Source organism: Dromiciops gliroides, chromosome 1 (genome assembly GCF_019393635.1).
Source record: "Dromiciops gliroides isolate mDroGli1 chromosome 1, mDroGli1.pri, whole genome shotgun sequence".
In the NCBI taxonomy this organism is placed as follows: domain Eukaryota; kingdom Metazoa; phylum Chordata; class Mammalia; order Microbiotheria; family Microbiotheriidae; genus Dromiciops; species Dromiciops gliroides.
The window spans coordinates 707,645,702-707,667,081 of NC_057861.1; the positions used below are offsets into that span (position 1 = coordinate 707,645,702).

Genomic DNA, 21,380 nt, shown 5'->3' on the forward strand with positions numbered 1-21,380 from the left:
ATGTCACACACAAAGTGGTTAAGAACCTCTGAATTTTGGAGAATGTCTTCCTTTTACATATGGGCCTGAAAACTACATCCTATAACTGCTACCTACTGGTCACAGATTTAGAGAATTCTAGATTTAGAAAGACAGCTAGGTAGTATAGCGGACAGACCTCCAGGCTTAGAGTCAGGAAGACCTGAGTTTGAATTCAGCCTCAGATACTTACTAGCTGTGACCATGGGCAAGTCACTTAACTCTATTTGCCTCAGTTCCCTCATCTGTAAAATGAGCTGCAGAAGGAAATGACAAGCTATTTGAGTATCCTTGCCAAAGAAAACCCCAAATGGGGTCATGGACAGTTGAAACAACTCAACAACAATAGCAACAACAAAGATGTGGCAGAGACCTCTGAATCACCTAGTCTAACCCATAACTGAAAGACCAGTCTCTATAATGTTCCTGGCACGTGACTGCCCAACCTCTGATTAAATCCCTTCAGTGACAAGGAGCACCCTGGTCCGTCTTGGGTCAGCTCGGATGGTTAGAAGGTCCTTTCTTAAACTGGGCTGAAATATGCCTCATGAGAACTTCCTCCTTTCGGTCCAAGTTCTGGCCTCTGAGGCTGTGCCCAGATTAACGCACTGGGGGTTGCTGGGCATTAAAGGGTCAGCAGGTTACAATGGTGCAATGACAGTGAACAACACCGGCGAAAGTACTACGCTGAGGAAGATGAGCCTGTGCCTCTGCAGCTCTGATGTTACTGAGATGAAACAGAAGAACAATGTCCCAATCTAGACACTTATAGCTGTGTCTGTACCACAGGCTCCCGTCATCAGGGGCCTGGGCTGGGCATTTCACTGGGGTGAAAGGGGTAGGGAAGAAGCATTTGTAGGATACCTACTATGTGCCAGGCACTATGCTGAGTGCTTTATCAATATGAACTCATCTGATCTGCACAAGCCTGCAATATGGGTGGTGATGTTATTCCCATTTCACAGATGAAGACACTAAGGCAAATAGGAGTTAAGTGACTAGTCCAGGGTCACACAGTTCATAAGCGTCTGAGGCCCGATTGGTCTTTCTGACTCAAGGCCCCATGCTAAATCCCTGTACCATCTAGCTGCTTCTGAGGTCTACGAGTGACACCCACCTCTAACAGAAGGCCCCCAAGAGGCCTTCCAAGATGGCATAGGGTACACGAACCAGGGCTAGACCCCCTTACAAAGCAGGGGCTCTTTCTCTTCACTAATACTAACACCTCACCTTTAATATTGCCCGCAGCAGTTTATAGAGCACTTAGCCTTACAGCATCTTAAATTGGAGAGTAAAATCTGAATGACCAAAACATGTACGATAACTAGATCATAACAGCCAAAATGCATATGGTGCTTTGTGTGTGATCTCTCATTTGACGCTCACAACAACCCTGGGGGCTAGGTGCTATTTATTATTTTACAAATGAGAAAACTGAGGTTGAAAATGGTTAAGGTTCTGTACAGGCTGGAGTCTGAATCTGAGTTCAAATCCAGCCTCAGACAGACACTTCCCTGCTGAACTCTCTCCGCATTTCCCTCCCTGCTCTTTCCTCTTCTGCATCATTTCTCCTTTCCTCAGTATCGCCCCCTTTATCTCCCTCCACTCCAATTCCCCTTCCTTTGCCTTCCTCTCACCTCTTCATCCTCTCTTCCTGTTTCTTTGCTTCTCTCCCCCATATCCTTTTCCCTACCCATCTTCTCTTGGCATCTTCCCCCAATATTTCTTCAACACTCTAATTTGGGGCAAACTTGTCATGGAGCTCCTGCACACACACACACACACACACACACACACACACACACACACACACACACACACACACGAGGAGCCAAGGCAGTGGGCAGGGGAGGCCAGAGGGGGGAAATGTGGTTAAGGGCCATGGCTGGAAGCAGGGGTGTGGTGAGTTCTCAGAAAGGAAGCTATTAGAGGAATCAGCCAAGCAGAGAGCTATGGTACCACAAAACTTACTCATCCACCCCCAGCCACAAGTGGGGCACATGGCTTTCCAATGTGTGACCCATAGGACAGCCACGAGACAGCTCCAGATGATCAGCTCCCTCCTTCCAGGCCTCCCCACCCCTTGGTTGGTAACCCGTCTTGGTGCACGTGGATTTACGCAGGAGACATGTGTCCTGTTGCTAGGCAGGGCTTCTCATAGGACAACAAGGTGGTCCCTTCACAGTGGGCTATGAGGGGCCACCAGAAAATTCAGGTGAGTTCTGAGGTCTCTTGCAGCTCTAATCTACACGCCAATGATCATAAAATCCCTCCAAGTTCAGGAACTATAGGCCCAACATCATACCACTGACACTTTATTCTTTTGGGGTAAGCATTGCTCTCTGCCTCAGAGCCAGCAAGGTGGCCCAGTGGATAGTGTGCTCAACCTGGAATCAGGAAGACCTGAATTCAAATCCAACCTCAGACACTGACTGTGTGACCCTTCGCATGACATTTAACCTCTGTTTGCCTTAGTTTCCTCAACGGTAAATCGGGGATAATAACAATAATTAACAGCACCTACCTCTCAGGTTTGTTTTGAGGATTAAATGAGATAACATTTTTTTAAAGTGCTTGGCACAATGCCCAGCACATGGTAGGTGCTATATAAATGCATCTCCCCACCATCCTTGTTTAAAATGCAAATAGTAGGAGGAATGAGACATTGTCCCCAATATTCCCATTTATCAGATGCTTTCCTACTTGGCAGGAAAGACCAGGAGTGTGTGTGTGGAGAAGGAAGGGGGTGGCAAGAACACTGCCCCTTCTATGTCAAAGACTATGCTCCTATCTATGCGCCTAGTTCTTTCCATTAGAACATAAGTTCCTTGAGGGCAGGACTTGCTTTTGCCCTTTCTTTGTATCCCAGTTGCTTAGTACAGGGCCTGGGATATGAGGTTAATTAATCCATTAAGTGGTTGCATTACTAGAACTCGTACTATATATTTCCATTCAGCTAGAGCCACCGACCCTATTTGACGTCATTTATACCTCTGAACAGTGTGGACTCAGATGCACAGGGCCACTCGGCAGGATTCGTTATCAGTACAGTGATTCAAAGTTAGTCGAGAGGAGAGAATCCGGCACATTGTGAACATAGTGATTTATTGGAGGTCAGGCAGCAAGTTAGCAGCAGGACCTACTAAGCCGAGTTAGTCAGAGTTCCTGACTCCCATATTCTAGGAGGGGTGCTTTTGTTTGTTTGTTTTCCAATCTCACAAGATACCTCCTCATCCTCCTCTTCCCAGGGAGGATGACATCTGAGCAGGGCTCCCAGGAGGCAGTGTGGTGTTATCTCTGATTTTTATAAAAGGTCAGCAAGACCTGGAATCTGGAAAACTGACACCCCTTTTTGACTAGGGGTATCAGTGTAGGGGAGGTTCTGCTTCTTAGGACCATAACGTCCAACAGTTTAAAACACTTCCCTATATCAAGATCCTATTTCTCAGCCTCAGGAACATCCACCAAGTCACTGAGTCTTCTCTGTGGTTTTTTGTTTTTTAGTGAGGCAATTGGGGTTAAGTGATGTGCCCAGGGTCACACAGCTAGTAAGTGTTAAGTGTCTGAGGCCGGATTTGAACTCAGGTACTCCTGACTCCAGGGCTGGTGCTCTATCCATTGCACCACCTAGCTGCCCCATTCTCTGTGGTTTCTTAACCCTAAAAGCAAGAGTTATGGACCAAGGGATGCTGACCTTGGCCCATTGCCTTCCCTCATCCAACATAAAGTAAAAACTGCCCAAGTGGGGCAGCTTGATGGCGCAGTGGATAGAGCACTGGCCCTGGAGTCAGGAGTAATTCAAATCTGGCCTCAGACACTTAACACTAGCTGTGTGACCCTGGGCAAGTCACTTAACCCCAATTGCCTCACAAAAAAAAAAAAAAGAAAAAAAAACTGCCCGAGTTAGTCAGACTCACCTCAAAAATGTAATCCTTCCCATCCTTGCCATGCACAGCCTTGACAGCACAGATATCCAGGCCCCCAAAGATCTCAGAGCAGGAGTCCACCCACAGCTTATACCTGAGAAAGGGAAGGGGGCATAGGGGAGCAATGGGATGGATCCAAATGGCTCACTGAAATCTTCACTCTCCCCTTTGTTCACCCCCTCCCCAGTCCCAATGCATGCCTCAAGGTCATTCCTACAGTCCCATCTTTGCACACGCTGGGACTTCACCCCAGAATATTCTCCCCTCCTCTCTGTCCATCCATATCTTTTCTGTCCCTAAAGTTTAACTCCAGCCCACTTTATCCATAACGTTTTCCTTCTAACCCTCACACCCCGGCTGTTATATCTCCCTCTGCTGCTAATGTTTACTAGGTATGTGAGCTTGGGAAAATCAACCTCTCTGAGCCTCAATTTGCTGGTCTGCAAAACAGGAATAATGGTAACTGTAATACCTCACACAGTTGCTGTCAGGATCAGATGAGGCAACTCATTTATGTAAAGTGCTTTGCAAATTCTCAAGTCCTGACTAGATGTCAGCTAGGATTATGTTATTGTTGTCGTTATTGACCTAAGAGTCTGTACCTTCTCATGTAGCATGCAAATGCTGCCTTTTGCTGGTCATGCAAACAAGTGTTGCTTCTCCACCTAGACTGTCAGGCCCTTGACACTCATGCTTCTTAAATATCCTCTAGCGCAGACCTGGATGCCAAGTAAAAACCTAACATATTTTGCTGAATGAATGAATGGATGGATGGATGGATAAATAGACAGATAGATGGATGAATAGATAGATGCACAGATGCATGGATGAACAGATGGATGGATGGGCATACCAATAGATGGATAAACAGATGGATGGATTGATAGATAGATGGATAGACAGGTAGACAGATGGATAGGTAGACAGATAGGTGGATGGATAAACAGATGGATGGATGGACATACCAATGGATGAATGGTGAGGTGGATGGATGGATGATTGGAAAGATAGATGGATAAATTGATGGATGGACAGATGGATGGATAGATAGATGGACAGATGGGTAAACCGATGGACAGACAGGTAGACGGATGGATAGGTAGACAGATAGATGGATGGATGGATGGGTAGACTAATGAATGAATAAATGCTTCAGTTTGTCTATCTACTCCATGCCTTTTATTCCTGTATTTATGTTCATTCATTTGTGTCTCCTTTTCAGTTTGGGGGCACTCAGAACTTCATGCCATGAGCTTGAAAGCATGCTTACTCACCTGTCTGACATTGCAATCTGCTCTAGCATTGCAGATCCAGTGTTCGTCTTCCAGTTTCCTGAGATGGATGTCCTCCTAGAACAAGGACCCAGACCAGACCAGACCAGGGGAGGTCAGGCCAGGTCAGGGGGGGACTGTGAGTTATTGGCTGGGAGGAGGGCAAAAATGGTCTCACTTCATGGAGTCGGCTGACACTTTTCTTACCCCCTCTATTTCCCCTGGGTCGGGGGTCTATCTGTTTGGTCTGCAGACAAGTTCAGAGGACTATCCAGACTAATTCTATTGGTTAAACTATCTATGGTCAGTCTCAGTAGGAATTCTGGGAAGCCAACCCCTTACTTCACAGATAAGAAAACTGAGACCCAGAGAGCTTAAGAGACTTGCCTCAGATCTTTCAGAGTTCCCTTTATTTGGGGCCTAGGTCATCGCCATCCCCTAAAATCTATCTATTAGGCCCCAAATGGTAAAGTGGGGGAAAACTCTGCTAGATTTGGAATCTGAGGAACTAGGTTTACAACCTGGCCCCACTGGCTGCTGAAAGGATTAAATAAGCTAATTTTAAAAATTGTTATGTTTAATGATGTACTAATAATAGCTAGCATTAATACAGTGCTGTAAAGTTTGCAAAGTGTTTTAGAAATATAATAGTAAGTGAATAGCAATAATGTACAGCGATGATTATTAGTTATTAGAGAACATATAACATTAAGTGAGGTACCCTAAGAGGGCTGTAATTAATAAATAGTCTTAAAAGCTGATTCCCTACTGTATTCTTCTGGGGCCATTGATCCACAAGTTGGATATTCTTTGCGTGTTTCTTTGCCATTTTTCTTGGCTATACTGGTCTCCCAAATGCTTGGTTGACTTCTCTTGATGATGGAGAAGCCATTAACTCTACCTGCAAATACATGTTAATGCTTTTTGAAAGGACTAGAGGTCTTGTCTCTGTCAAGGGTGACTAGCTAGCTCCCTGGGGGGAAAATCAACCAGTATTGATTTTTTTAGATTTTCATGATATTGCTCTCTCCTGGTTTTCCTCTTTCCTATGTGACTTCTCAGCTTGCTTTGCTCAATTTTCATCTAGGTCATGCCCACTAACTATGTGTGTCCTCCTAAACTCAATCCTCAGGCCTTTCCTCTTTGCTCTCTACGCTCTCTTACTTGATGATGTTAGAGCTCTCATGCTTTCAATTTTCTATGAAGATGACTCCCAGATAGATATACCCATCTCTGATATCTCTTCTGAATGCCAGTTCTCCCTCACTGACTAACTTCCTTTTTATATCTATATAAACTATTTGTGCCCAACTTATGGTAGAGCCTTTTGAACTCATACTGGTCTGATCAGCCACAGTTGGACACAATGAAACTTGACCCCCAACATAGTGGTGCCATTTTGGTCCTCTTCAAGGATGAAGGACAAAAACCACAGAGGCCTTTTGAACATCCCAAATTGGATGTCCTATAAACTTCTCAAATTCCTCATGTCCAAAATAACTCATTCTTTCCCCCTCCAAATCTTTCTTCCTAAATTTCCCATCACCACTAACCTCCCAGTTACCCAAGCTCACACTCATGGTGTCATCATCATCTCCTCACTTGAGCTCAACCCAAATATCCAACCTATTGTCAAATCTTTCTACCTTCAGGGCATCTCTTAGGAGCATCCCCTTCTCTCCAATCACAGAGCTGACCTTCTGTTTCAGACCATCATTATCTATCGCCTGTCTGCTGGCAAAGCCTCAATTTTCTCCTCACTTCCATCTATCCTCCATTCAGCTACCAAAGTGATTTTTTCTAAAGCATAAGTCTGACCACATCCCTCTCCTGTTCAATAAGCTGCAATGGCTTCCTATTGCTTCCAGGACCAAATATAAAATCTGTTTGACATTTAAAGCTCTTTGCAGCTCAGCCCCTCCCTCTCCAGGCTTCTTACACTTCCCTACATGTGCTCCACCACCCAGTGATAACTGGATTTCTTGCTGTTCCTCACATAGGACACTCCAGCTTTGACTCTGCCTTTATACCCTTGGCCTCAAGCCTGAAAGGGTCTCCCTCCTCACCCCTGACTCCTAACTTCCATGGCTTCCTCCAAAATTCAGCCAGCTCATATCTCACCTTCTGCAGAAGAACCGCCCCCCTCCCCACTCCAAGCCACCAAGGCTAGTCTCTTCCCTCTGAGATTTCCTTGTGTTGACCCTGTATATACCTTATATTCTCTTATTCACCAATTAGAATGATTTCCTTGAGAACAAGGATCATTTTCCACTTCTTTTTATATCTCCAGCTCTAATTAGAGTGTCTGAAACATAATATTTGTTGCTGTTGTTGTCCAGTAGTGTCCAATTCTCCATGACTCCATTTTGGGGTTTTCTTGGCAGACATACTGATGTGGTTTCCTATTTCTTTCTCCAGCTCATTTTACATATGAGGAAACTGAGGCAAACGGGGTTAAGTGACTTGCCCACAGTCACACAGCTAGTGTCTAAGGCTGGATTTGAATTCAGCTCTTTCTGACTATAGGCCGGGTGCTCTGTGTGCTATGGCACCACCTAGATGCCCTAGAACATAATAAGCACTTAATGAATGTTCCTCCTTTGTTTTAGAAGAGGTACAATGACATCAGGAGGACAATGTCTTAACTTGCATGTGTATTGGATTTGAGTGTGGCAGAATTAACGTTTATTGATTGACAAAGGAAGCAATACTGTAGAAGGTCACCGACTCTGTAATCAGAAGATATGAGTTCAAATCTTACCTTCAGCACTTAACACCTATAAGACCATGGGCAAGTCACTTAATTTCCCTTAATTTTCTGTGAAAGGACAAGATTGGACTGAAAGGTCTTTGAGCCTTCTTCCAGCTTTAGATCTGTGAGCTCCCATTAAAAGTAATTGATATCAACTATTTTAAGTGGTAAAAAATATGTAAGTTCTTCTTCTTGTTAAATTAAGAAAGAAACCATATAGCTCTTCATGAACTTTGACAATAACAAAAACACCTTTAGTTCAATATTATGGTTGGTTAAGAGATGGGACATAGAAGGAAGACAGGTAAGAAAAGAGGAGAGGAAAGCGAAAGGGAGGGGAAATGAAAGAGAAAGAACAGAGATAAATTGAGATTCAGCCTCAACCTTTGCTAAAGTCCTATACATCCCAGGTTTAATTAATTTATAAATGTTGCTCTTTTTGTAAAAACAAAACAAAAAAGAAGAAAAAAACTCTCCCTGACTCAATCTATTAAATCTAAAAAAGGGGTAAATATTGGCCAGGATTTGTCACTAAAAAATTTTAAATCCTGAAGTTTGAATTTTTTCCCTTCAATTTTAGTTGGGGATGGGGAAGATATTAGATTTTTTTTTGTGAAGTGGCAAGTATTGCATTTTCTTTTATTTCATAGAAAAAAAAGTAATGTGGTTTCATGTAATCTTGTGACTATAGCAGATTCCACAATATAGTCTAAATAGATATATGACCTTTAAGGTCATACTATTAAAAGAAATTGGAACAAAAGTAGGAGCATGCACTTTTACGATAAAGTTTAAGATGTATTCTTAACCAAACAAGGAATAGAGGCAGTTACAAAAGATAAAATAGAAAACTTTGATTATATGAAAGTGAAAGGCTTCTACAAACAAAATTAATGCACCTAGAATGAAAAGGAAAGCAGTCAAATGGGGAAAAAAATCTTTGTGTAAATTTTTCTAATAAGGATGTGGTATCAATATACATAAAAATTGGAAGATATATAGATAGAGCCACACATATAATGTACACATACATTTAACATATACATATATGTGTACATAAATATATTTTATGTAGGAAATATATTTTATATAGTAAATATACATATACATATATACACATACACATATCCTAATATATCCATACAAACATACATACACACACACACACACACATCCACACTCCTCCCAAAAGTCATTCACCATTAAATAACTGGTCAAAAGATATAAACAAACAGGTCTCAGAAGAATAGGAAATTATGAAAAACCATATGAAAGAATGCTCCAAATCACTAATAATAAGAGAAATAAAAACCAAAACAATCCTGACATTTTCATACCCAGCAAACTAACAAAGATGACAAAAGATGAGAATAGTCAGTGCTGGAGGAGGTGTAGGAAAATAGGCATACTAGTGCATTGTTGGTAGAGCTGTGAAACAGTAAATTCATTCTGGAAAACAATTTGGAATTGTGCTAATAAAGTGACTGAATTGTCCATACCCTATGACTCAGAGATTCCATTATCAGCCTTACTTCAAGGAAGCCATTGATAAGAAGAAAGACCCTAATGTACCAAAATAATTATAGAAACATTTTTTTGTGATATCAAAGACTTGGAAACAAAGTAGATGTCCATTGATCAGGGAATAGCCAAATAAACTGTGGTACATGCATATAATGGAATATTATTGTGCTCTAAGAAATGATGAATGTGATAAATACAGAGAATCATGGAAAGATCTACATGAACTGATGCAGAGTAAAGTAAGCAGAGTAAAGAAAAAAAATATACCTACTGACTACAACAATATAGAGGAAAAGAAAAACCACATACAGATAGAAATCAAAAGCAAATGTTTTAGAATTATGGAGAAAAAGCATGACTTAAAAGAAGAGCTATGAAAAGTCTCTCCCACCCCAACCCTTTGATGAGGTGGAAGGTGCACAAATCTTGTACATTATTCTCAGATTTTTCTTGACATATTGATTAGTTATGCTGATTTTTCTCCTCTTTTTCTTTTTAATATTTAAAAATACTATTGTTGTATGGGATGGCTTTCTGGGAGAGAGAAGGACACAGATACTGGAGAAGATTATAGTGATGTAAAAAGCAAAATGCACTGATTAAAAAAACCTTTTTTTTTCTTTTGTGGGGCAATGGGGGTTAAGTGACTTGCCCAGGGTCACACAGCCAGTAAGTATGAAATGTCTGAGGCCGGATTCAAACTCAGGTACTCCTGAATCCAGGGCCGGTGCTTTATCCACTGCGCCACCTAGCTGCCCCCCAAAAAACTGTTATGATAGAACAAGCAGAGGCATAAGTGGAATCTCCTCTTCGTGTTTCCCGGTGGGTTGGATCCAATGAAGTTAAGAGTCAAATCCCATCTGCAAGACAAAAGCTTCTAACCCCTAGTTTATGAGAAAGAGGGTCCAACTCACATATAAGCTTTGTAGTTGTTGCCAATCTTTTGGATCCGGATGTCATACTTGGCATCGATGAATGGCTCAGCTGTGGCATAGGTCTGGGTAAGGGCCACCACACTGGCGATGTCCTGGAAGTCATAGTGATTCTCCACCTTTACCTAGGGTTGGAGCAAGTGCGAAAGAAAAGGAGAAGCATGTGTGAGAGAAAGGGACAAGAATCAAGTGGATTTGGTGAACCAGGACCCCCAAATCTATTTGACTGAAAACCATTCAATGATCACCTCCTCCTACACTTTCCCATGAGTCTCTCTGTGTCTCTTACTGCTTAATACTTTTATAGGCCCATCTTTCTGGGTTTAGAAACCATTAGTGGTCTTCTACAACTAACACAGTTCTCCCACAGAGGGCCCCCCCCCGCCAATTTTTGCAACAGAAATCTAATCAAACAAAGGAATAGATCAGGGGTTCCCAACCTTTTTGTGTATGTGGTTTGGGGGCCCCTTTGGTGGTTTGGCAAAGCCTATGGACCCCTTCTTAGAATAATGCTTTTAAAAATACACAGGAAACCAATTATATATATATATATATATATATATATATATATATATATATATATATATATATATATACACTATATTATACTAGTTCTCAAAACACATTTTTAAGTCATGGATCTCTGGTTAAAAACCTTTGACTACAGAGAGAAGAGAAAATCATGGCATTTTATTATTTTTTTTTACCAGCTCTGCTTTCAATTTTCCTTAAAGTTCACTGCCTACATTCTGTTAGCTCATGACTAAAATAGCCTGGCTGAAATAGCTTCCTCTCTAGACCTTTGATTAACAAGAGGAATAATCTGGCATGGTTGGCTTTCTCCAAGAAAGGCTTCCAGAACATGACTTCCTTTTATGTAGATGGCAATTAAAAAAAAAAGTTCTGTTCATGGTAGACATTGAGCATTCACACTAATGCTTTGAGGTGTGGTGGCAAAGTGGAACAAGGATATCTGGTCATAGCAGTATTTTAGAGAGCCAGGGTTCTTAGCTGAAGAAAGCCCCGCCCCCACCTGACTTTCAGAACTGTCCCAAAGATCTCCAGTTACAGAGTAGCCCAGGGACCCACTTTGCTTCTCTCAGTGTAGATGTGCACCTTGAATAGAATGGAGAGGGAAGAAGAGAGTAGATCTGAGCTGCTTTCAGAAAGTCATTCCATCCCACATACATTTCGACCCCTCTTTGCAGCCCTCTTGGCTCCTTGTAACTTACCTTGCCCATGCCCGAGTGGGCGTGCCCAATCTTTACCACCACGGGGAACGTCGGTAGTGTCAGCTGAGAGAGAAAAAAGGATTGACATGAGCATGATACTCAGAGCTTTTTGTCCCTCATCCAGCATCCAGTCTCGGGCCAAATCAGCTGTTCTTCAGAGGTTAGGGCTGGCCCTGGCTTAGGCCCCATGTTTCTTCTGCCGGGGATTCCACTCTTGGCCAAACTCACCCTGGATGTGGCCACACTGAACAGCTGATGAAGGAGAAGCCAACCTTGCTTCATCAATACCAGGTCATGCCAGACTAACCTAATTTTCTTTTTTGACAGGGCTATTAGACTGGTATGGAATGAGGGTAGCATAGGACAGAGAAGGCTGGACTTGGTATCCGGAAGACCTTGGATCAAAACTTGCCCTAATACTGCAGGGTAACTGTGGGCAAGCCGCAGAATTCCCATGTATCTCTGGCCAATTCCTAACATTTATCCACTAAGTCAAAGATAGGTGGCAAATCTGCATGGGAGGGAGTTCCCTATTCTGAACAAATGCCACTGTGTGTGCCTTCACAAATCTGCATGTTAGATCAAGGAAATGCCATAGACTTAACTTATCCATTTAACTGATCTTATTAACTTACTATTATTTAACATATGTTAGCAAAGAATTTGATGAAGCTTCTCATATCTTCATAGAAATGTTGGAGAAAGATGGGTTTACATGATAGTACAATGAGGTGCCTTTAAAACTGGTCAAATGTCTGGACACAAAGAAGGAAGAAAACAAGCATTTCTTAAGCGCCTACTAGGTGCCAAGCACTATGCCAAGAGCTTTACAAAGATTATCTCATTTGATCCTCACAACAACCCTGTGAGGTAGGCACTCTTATTATTTCCATTTTACAGTTGAGGCAACTGAGGCAGAAAGAGGTTAAGTGATTTGTGTAGGGATTTTTATTAGTGTTATCAATATTAAAGAAGATAAATTACCATCTGCTTTGCTGCTTCACCCTAAGGACCACAGGAACTTTCCACCTGATTTTAGGTAAAACCTCTTTTTTGTTAACTTCCCTTAGTAGAATATGAACTCTGAGAGCAGGGACTATCTTGCTTTTCTCTTCTTATCCCTGGATAGAGTGCTTTGTACAATTGTTGTTCAGTCATTTCAATCCTGTCTGACTCTCTGCGATCCCATTTGGGGATTTCTTGGCAAAGATATTGGAGTGATTTTGCCATTTCTTTCTCCAGCTCATTTTACAAGTGAAGAAATTGAGGCAAACAAGGTTAAGTGACTTGCCCACGGTCACACAGCTAGTAAGTGTCTGAGGCCAGATTTTAACACAGGAAGATGAGACTGCAGGTCTGGTGCTCTATCCATAGTAATTGGTTAATACTTTTGTTCATGCATTCATTCATTCATTTATCAATCCATCCATTCATTCACTCATAGTATCCAGAATGGGGAAGCTGAAAATCTGCCCCCTAGTAGAGACCACACATAGAGTACTGGGTTCAGTCCCAGAAAGCACATTTTTAGCAGAACATCGATAATCTAGAGAAAATCAACATAAGAACTACTGTGAGAAAATAATTACTAATAATGAATTTCTTGGGGGGACCCAGAGATCAGTTCCCCAGTCCTTTCTCCCCCACCTCCAACTCCAGAAAGTTCAATGAATCACTAGGATGGTCATAGGTATAGGGAACATGTCATATAAGAATTGATAAAAGGTATGGAGGAGGTTTTACCTGGAGAAGAGAACATTTATGAGGGGCACGATTGCTATCTTCAAGTACATGAAAGGCTGTTACTTGGAAAAGAGAGGGTCAGCAGGTGGTACAGAGGATTGAGTGCTGGACCTTATGTCAGGAAGACTTGAGTTCAAATCCCACCTCAGACACTTACTAGCTGGGTAACCTTTGGCAACTCACTTAGCCTTAGTCTTCTCATCTGTAAAATAGCACTTACCTCCCACAGTTATTGTAAGGATAAAATGAGCTCATATTTGTAAAGCAATATGCAAATCTTAAAGTGCTATATAAACTTGAGCTATTATTGGACCACTAAGGACAGAATTAGGAGTAGAGGAAGCTATAATGAAGTCAGGAAATATTTACTCAACAAGAGCTGTCCAAGAGAGAAATGGGTTATTTGGGGAAGCAGCAGGCTCTGACTCATTAGGTGCCCTCAAACAGAAGCTAGGTAACCACCCCTTAGGGATTTTGTAAGGGACCATTTTTGATCAGTTACATGTTGGAGCAGTTGGCTTCTGAGAACGTCTCCCCTATGTCCTTCTCCATCAGGTGCTAAATGTTTGTTCAGTTGTATTTTTTTTTTGGTGGGGCAATGAGAGTTAAGTGACTTGCCCAGGGTCACACAGCTAGTACGTGTCAAGTGTCTGAGGCTGGATTTGAACTCAGGTCCTCCTGAATCCAGGGCCAGTTCTTTATCCACTGCACCACCTAGCTGTTCCCGTTCAGTTGTATTTTTGATGTGGTTCTCTGTCTACTCCTTTCCCCTAAGCCCACTGTGTGCCCTCTCTCAAAGGTTCCCTTAGCTATATTTCTCCCCACCTACCCCTGCCTTTGCAATGCTCAGGACCCTTGCCTCCTCCCTCCTCAAACAAAACTTACCACCCTCACAGAATTTCAGATTTGGAAGTGATCTCCAAGGCCAACTCAAACTTGATCCAAGAAGCTTCTCCTTCGCACACACCAAAAGTGGTCATTTAGCCTTTGTGTGATGACCTCCAGGGAGGAGGAACTGATTCCTTTCCAAGGTAACTCCCACCTTTTTTACTTTAGGTTATTGCTAATTGTTATGATGTTTTTCATTACCTTGAGTTTTTAAAAAGAGCAATTTATGGGGCAGCTAGGTGGTGCAGTGGATAGAGCACCAGCCCTGGATTTAGGAGTACCTTAGTTCAAATCCGGCCTCAGACACTTAACACTTACTAGCTGTGTGACCCTGGGCAAGTCACTTAACCCTCACCAAAACCAAACAAACAAACAAACAAAAAGAGCAATTTATTTTATTGATTTGTCATCCTGTCTCCTCTCCCCTCCCTCAGTTAAAATATATTGAACTGGGAAGCTAGGTGTCACAATGGATAGTGCACCTGCCCTGGATTCAGGAGGACCTGAGTTCAAATCCGGCCTCAGACACTTGACACTTACTAGCTGTGTGACCCTGGGCAAGTCACTTAACCCCAACTGCCCCACCAGAAGAAGAAGAAGAAGGAGGAGGAGGAGGAGAATATGTTGAACTAATTCATGCTGAGGTGTCAACAAGTCACCTGTTAGTCTAACCAATTATTAGTATTTACTACACAAGCACTGTGCTTGATACCAAGAAAGTTAAAACCAGTCCCTGCCCTCAGGAAGCCTGCATACTAATGAAGGATATGACATGTAAATGACTAGGTACATAAAAGACATATACAGAGTGTATGAATACATATATATATACATATATGTATATATTTATAAAATAAAGTAAATAAAAATTTAAAAATAAAATAAAGAACTATACAGAACAGTTGAAAGATCATTTAAGAGGGGGAAGGCATCAGCAGTAATGTGGTCGAAAATGACATTGAACACCTCCCAGAGGTATCAGCACTTAAAAGAGAATTATTGAAGGCTAGTGATGCTTTAACTGACAAAAGAATTGTTCTAAGACTAAGGCAAGGGAAGTCGACAAATCTTTACTGAGCACCTATCGTATGCCATACACTGTGCTAAGTACTGGGGATACAAAGTCAGTCCCTGATCTTAGGGAGCAGCAAATCTAATGAGGGAAATGACAGACAAACTACAATTTATATACTGGATACATTGTAGATCACCCCAGAGGGAAGTCACTGAGATTAAGGAGGCCTAGGAAAGGATCCTTGGAGAAAGTGGGACTTGGGCTGAGATTCGGAGTGCGAGCATTCCAGGCAGGGGGACACAGCCAGTGATAATTCACTGAATCTATGATGGAGGGTCTTTCTCAAGGAACAGCCAGAAGTCTGGCATAATTGCAGAATTACAGGCACTGAGACTACCAGGTGTGACAGGAGATTGTGTGGTGTGGTGGAAAGGGTGCCACACTGGGACTCGGGAGAGGAGACTTCTGGTCCCTGCTCTTCCATGAACTAGTGGTGTGACCTTGGACAAATTATTCCTTCTCTCCGGGCCTCAGTTTCCCTATCTGCAACATGAGGCGGTTGGACGAATTATCTTTAAGGTCTTTTCTGTCTCTATGACCCTTTATCATTCTATGGTTTTATGAACTATGTATGAACTAAAGATATGGGAATCCTGAAGGCCGTGAAGAGGCAGCCATTTATTTGTTTATTTTCAGAATCAGCCTCAGTCCTTCTGCTTTACCTCCTGAACTTTTGTTTTTCTTTCCTGGACATTATCATCATCATCAGTCCTATAAAGGGAACTGCTGACAGAAGCAGGTTTTAAAAAGAAAAACATTTTCTTTTTTTCTTCCTAGAAAATATTGTTGCTGTTGATGGAAAGTGAGCCCATATGGGGACCCTGGAACTAACCACAGGCACTGGGAGTGCCTTCAATGAGGCTTTCCACATTCCTGGTCTGTGGCCAGGGTGGCCTCTGCTTGGTGGGATTGAGGGGAAGATTAGAGAGGGACAGGAGACAGATCTGGGGGCAGGAAGAGGAAAGAAAGACGTCTGCCCTATCCTGAACCCCGGGAGCTCCCCATTTAGCCTTACCCGGCTCAGAACTAGAGGCCAGTGACTCATAGTAAATATATAGAATTTTTAGGCTGGAAAAGGACCTAGGGATCATCTAAATTAACTTAATGTTTTCATAGATAAGGAAACTGAGGCCCAGAGAGAGGGAAACACTTGTTCAAAGTCACATGTGACAGAGACATAACTAGAATCAGGTCTCCTTACTCCCCAATTAGTGTCTTCTTTTCTTTTCTCTTTTTTTCCTTCCTTTCTTCTATCCTCCCTCCTTCTCTTTCTTCCTCCCTTCCTTCCTCTCCTTTTCTCTATTTCTTTTTATCTTTTCCTCTTCTTTCCTTTCTCTTCCTTTTCTTCCTCCCTTCCATTCCTTCTCTCTCTAAATAAATAATTAATATTTTTGGATGCTTTTAAAAAATGCTGCTATTACCATCACTTTCCAATACCCAGCCCCCACCTCTCCTTTGTAACAAAGTAGAGTTAAGCAAAACAAACCAATAATTTGGCCATGCCTGACAATAAATGTATGCTTCATTCCATACCCATCGTCAACCACCTTTCTATTTAGAGTAGAAAATCATGCTTTACTATGAGATCCCTGAAGTTAAAATTGGTTCTTCTGATAATATTCTGATGTCTTACAATGTTGCTTTCCTTTATATCACTGCAGTCATTGCAATTTACTAATTGTTCTCTTGGTTCTGCTTACTTCAGTTTGCATCCATTCATATGACTTCCCAAATGTCTCCCAGTGTGTTTCCTGTCATATCAAGACCAATCTGCCAATATGCAAAGAATTTCTTCTGAGTTCTGCCCTGCACAAGGCACTAGATGATGCAGAGACAGAATTCTAATTTTCAAGGACTTTATGGTCTAATTGGGAATATGGACAAGTACACTAAAAGACAGTTAACAACATGAGACAGACAGTTCATTGTGTTGCTTGTGCAGTGTAGCAGAGATAGCACTAGAATACCTATTGCCTGGAAACCACCATGAAAGAATCATTCTTTTAGCTTAAAACCTCATCCCTTATTAAAAATGCAAAATCAAGCGCTATTTCACTTTTCTGGTCTCAGTGTCCTCAACTGTAAAATGAGTCAATTGGTCCAGATGAAGGGACTTGAAGCTGCCTTTTGGTTTTCATGTCATTATCCCATGATTTCTTAACATCATCTGTGAAGGCTGGTTAGGGGTCTAGGGATCCCTGGATTCCATATTGTTGGAAAGAAGGGAGGGAAAGAGAGCATCATGATGGGATCAATCTCTCTGGGTGGTACCTGAGATGGGAAGAAGGATTATCAAAGGTACACAAAGGAATTCTAATTGGAAGGGAAGAGAGGAGCAAGGGACTGGAGATAATCTATCTCTTTTTTTTTTCAGGGAAATAAAGGTTAAGTGACTTGCCCAGGGTCACACAGCTAGTAAGTGTCAAGTGTCTGAAGCCAGATTTGAACTCGGGTCCTCCTGAATCCAGGGCCATTGCTTTATCTACTGTGCCATCCAGCTGCCCCCTCATCTATCTCTTTTTTAAAAAAAATATTTGTTTTATTCTGAACTCAAGAAATAGAACAAGCATTTCCATAACAAAGCAGGATAGAAAAACAGAGGATTGTACCTGATATTGCAGATCCATTATGTACAACTTGCTATTCCCCTCAAGTTATCATGTAACTTACTTTTTCCCCTTCCCTTTCCCCTCAAACTTTGAGATGGCTACCATTAGATACAAATCTACATGTATGTATGTGTATACACACACATATACATATATATGCACACATACACATCTTTTTCTGGATTCAAATAGCATCTTCCTACATTGGATCTTTGTGATAAATATGGGTATTTATAATAGTCAGATTGACTTGGTGGCTTAAAGCTGTTCTTAAAACAATACTGCTATGACTGTATGCAATGTTCTTGGTTAATCTATCTCTTTCACAATTTTGCTCCCAGCCATTCCTGGGAGAGCTGTTAATAACTCTATTAAACTCATCAATTTAGAGCTGAAAGGGACCTTAAAGGTCAGCTCCAGATGAGAAAACAGGCCCAGAGAGGTTGTGACTTGACTAAGATCAGATGGGTCTTAAGGAGTAGTGTTAGAATTTGAACACAGGTCTTCTGGCTCCAGAGCCAATCTTTGTAATATTTGTACTGTATTTCCCTCTCTGGCTTCAGTTTCCTCGTCTGTAAAATGAGGAATTCAGATGAGATCTCAAGTCCTTCTCAGTTTTTATATTCTATGTTCCACGGCTCCTGTTAGACAAAGGCAAGCACTCATGTCAGTTACCTTCCTGGCGTAGATGGGGACTTACCCTGGGTTCTCTGGGGAATGGGCAGTCAGAAGAGACAGGCTCAATACCTGTTTCAAGAGCCACTCCTGTAACATGTTTCTCCACCTAGGCTTGGGAGAAATAGCAAATGACTTCCAGAGAGAAACACAGGCAGGGCCTCCTGGTGAGGGGGACAACCCCTCTCTCATTAGTCCAGCCACAGGTTTTCCCATGATGTTTCAGTGGTGGAATCCTCTGGACACCACAGGGACCAAAAGTAGTCATGTGAGAAAATACAGTGAAACCCAACACTCCAGATGGGGCCAACTGGCCATCCTACAGGGGAACCGGAAACATGGCCTTATATAGGTTGCTCTCACTGCCCATCATCAGCCATTTGTGGGAGCTATTCTCAGCCCTTACCAGAGGACTGAGGGCATTTCAAGGAGCTTTACCCAAAGCAATTGAGGATTCAGAGGAAATCCCTGGTGATGGATCCATAGTGGAAATGGTGTGAGCCTGGCAAGGGAGTCAACTAAGGCTATGGCAGCAAAGATGGAAAGGAAGGAATGGCTGCAAAAAGTGAAGAATGGTCCTTTCTGCTCATAGACTGTGCCAAGGATTCCTCTCCTCAGTTCCATTTTTCTCACTCTCAGCTTCTTATCACTCATCTCTGCTAAAATGCCAGCTGTCAGGTTGTACCCCCGGTACTTCCTGGTCACATACAAATTCATAGATTTTGAACTGGAAAGCTGTGACATTAGGGGCCATTAAGGCCAACCCCCATATTTTACATATAAGGAAACTGAGGCATCTTTCCTAGGATTACACAACTAGTAAGCATCCAAGGGGGTATATGAATCCAAGTCTTATTGTCTTCAAGTCTGGTGCCCTTTCTATTATACCATAGGTTCTCTTTTATTTTTTTTTTTGCAGGGCAATAAGGGTTAAGTGACTTGCCCAGGGTCACACAGCTAATAAGTGTCAAGTGTCTGAGGCTGGATTCGAACTCAGGTCCTCCTGAATCCAGGGCTGGTGCTTTATCCACTGTGCCACCTAGCTGCCCCTATACCATAGGTTCTCAAAGACCATGCCAATGAAGCATATAGCCTCGGAGGTCTGACCAAGCATGAAGGCCCACTGCTCTACTTGTCTTTTGTTTGAAGACCTGCCCAGTGAAGTTCAGAGGCACTCATCACAAGAAAGGTGGCTGAGGGGTCACAAGATTTCCCTAAAAGACTAGTTAGCAAGGTATAGATGCATCCTATCACAGATCTAGGGCTGGAAGGGACCTCAAAGGTCCTTTAGTCCAGAAACATCAAAGACCTTGTCAGGCAGCCTGCAATACATCCAAGTACTGCAGAACCAGATTAACATGTCATTGGGAAATATTCAATGAAATAAATCACAATATGATAGAACAGATATATGTTAAAATGCGCTTTTCTTTTCTTTTTTTTTGGTCAGGAAATTGGGGTTATGTGACTTGCCCAGGGTCACACAGCTAGTAAGTGTTAAGTGTTTGAGGCCGGATTTGAACTCAGGTCCTCCTGAATCCAGGGCCAGTGCTCTATCCCCTGAACCACCTAGCTGCCCCATCTGTGGTTTTCTAAGTCAATATGCAGCCAGCATGGATCCTTATGTAAGGGTTGATGACTCCCATTTCTATCTGAGTTTGATTTTGCTGCTCTAGTCCAACCCTGTTTTACTACAGATGGGGAAATGGAAGCCCAGGGACTTGCCCAAGCTCACACAAGTACTAAGCATCATAGGCAGGATTGAACCCAAGTTTTCTGACTCCAGAATCAACATTCCTTTCCTTGTACCATGTTGCCATGCTTACAAAGTTCACCAGTTCTGACATTGGCTGATAAGTTTTGCCCTCCCATGGATATCTGAATTTTCCTGTTCATCTTTGGAAAACTGGGCTGTGAACAAATCTATTGTTTAATACCTTCTATTAAAGATTTCTAAAACTCAATAACGATCATCTAGAGAAGGGAAAAAAGCATTGGATTTGGAAACAAGACTTCATTTTGAACTTTGGGTATGCTAGACTTTGGGCAAGTAGCTGCTTGGTCTCTGGACCTCTGTCTGTTGTTTGGTCATTTTTCATTCACATTCAACTCTTTGGGCCCCCCCCCCCCCCGCCCAGGTCTGGGGTTTTCTTGGCAAAGACACTAAAGTGGTTTGCTGTTGACTTCTCCAGCTCATTTTCCAGATGAAGAAACTGAGGTGAAAAGGGTTAAGTGACTTGCCCAGGGTCACACAGCCAGTAAGTGTCTGAGGCCAGATTTGAACTTTTTGAACCAGAGAGAGAGAGAGAGAGAGAGAGAGAGAGAGAGAGAGAGAGAGAGAGAGAGAGAGGAGGGAGGAAGAAGGAGGAGGAGGAACAGGAGGGGGAGGAGGAACAGGAGGAAGGAGGAGGAGGAAGGAAAGAAGAAAGGAGGGAGGGAGGAAAGGCAGCAAAGAAGAAGGGAGGGAGGGAGGGAAGGAAGAAGAAAGGAGAGGAAGAAAGAAAGAAGGAAGGAAGGAGGGAGGAAAGAAAAAGAAAAGGCAATAAGGCATTAAAAATAATTGTTTGGTAAGGTCCTTCTCAGTTCCAAATCCCGTGATCCCATCACCCAAATGAAATGGCGCTTTCCTGGTGGGCAGTTGAGAAGGTGCTTTTTGGCAAAAATTATCTTCTGTAAGTCACTCAACACAGGTAGCCGCTTACTTCATCAATTTAAGAAGCTCTGGGAAATTCATA

At 42.4% G+C, this 21,380-nt stretch overlaps 1 protein-coding gene across 1 annotated transcript in view; it reads right to left on the reverse strand.

Moving 5' to 3' along the window:
* Positions 1-21,380, reverse strand: part of SYN2 (synapsin II) — a 269,596-nt gene that overhangs the window by 31,928 nt on the left and 216,288 nt on the right. The window contains exons 6-9 of the mRNA XM_043976114.1: positions 11,656-11,718; positions 10,406-10,548; positions 5,219-5,293; positions 3,936-4,038 (exon numbers count right to left, since the gene is read on the reverse strand). Coding sequence (XP_043832049.1) covers positions 3,936-4,038; positions 5,219-5,293; positions 10,406-10,548; positions 11,656-11,718 — 384 coding nt within the window. The remainder of the gene's footprint in view (positions 1-3,935; positions 4,039-5,218; positions 5,294-10,405; positions 10,549-11,655; positions 11,719-21,380) is intronic.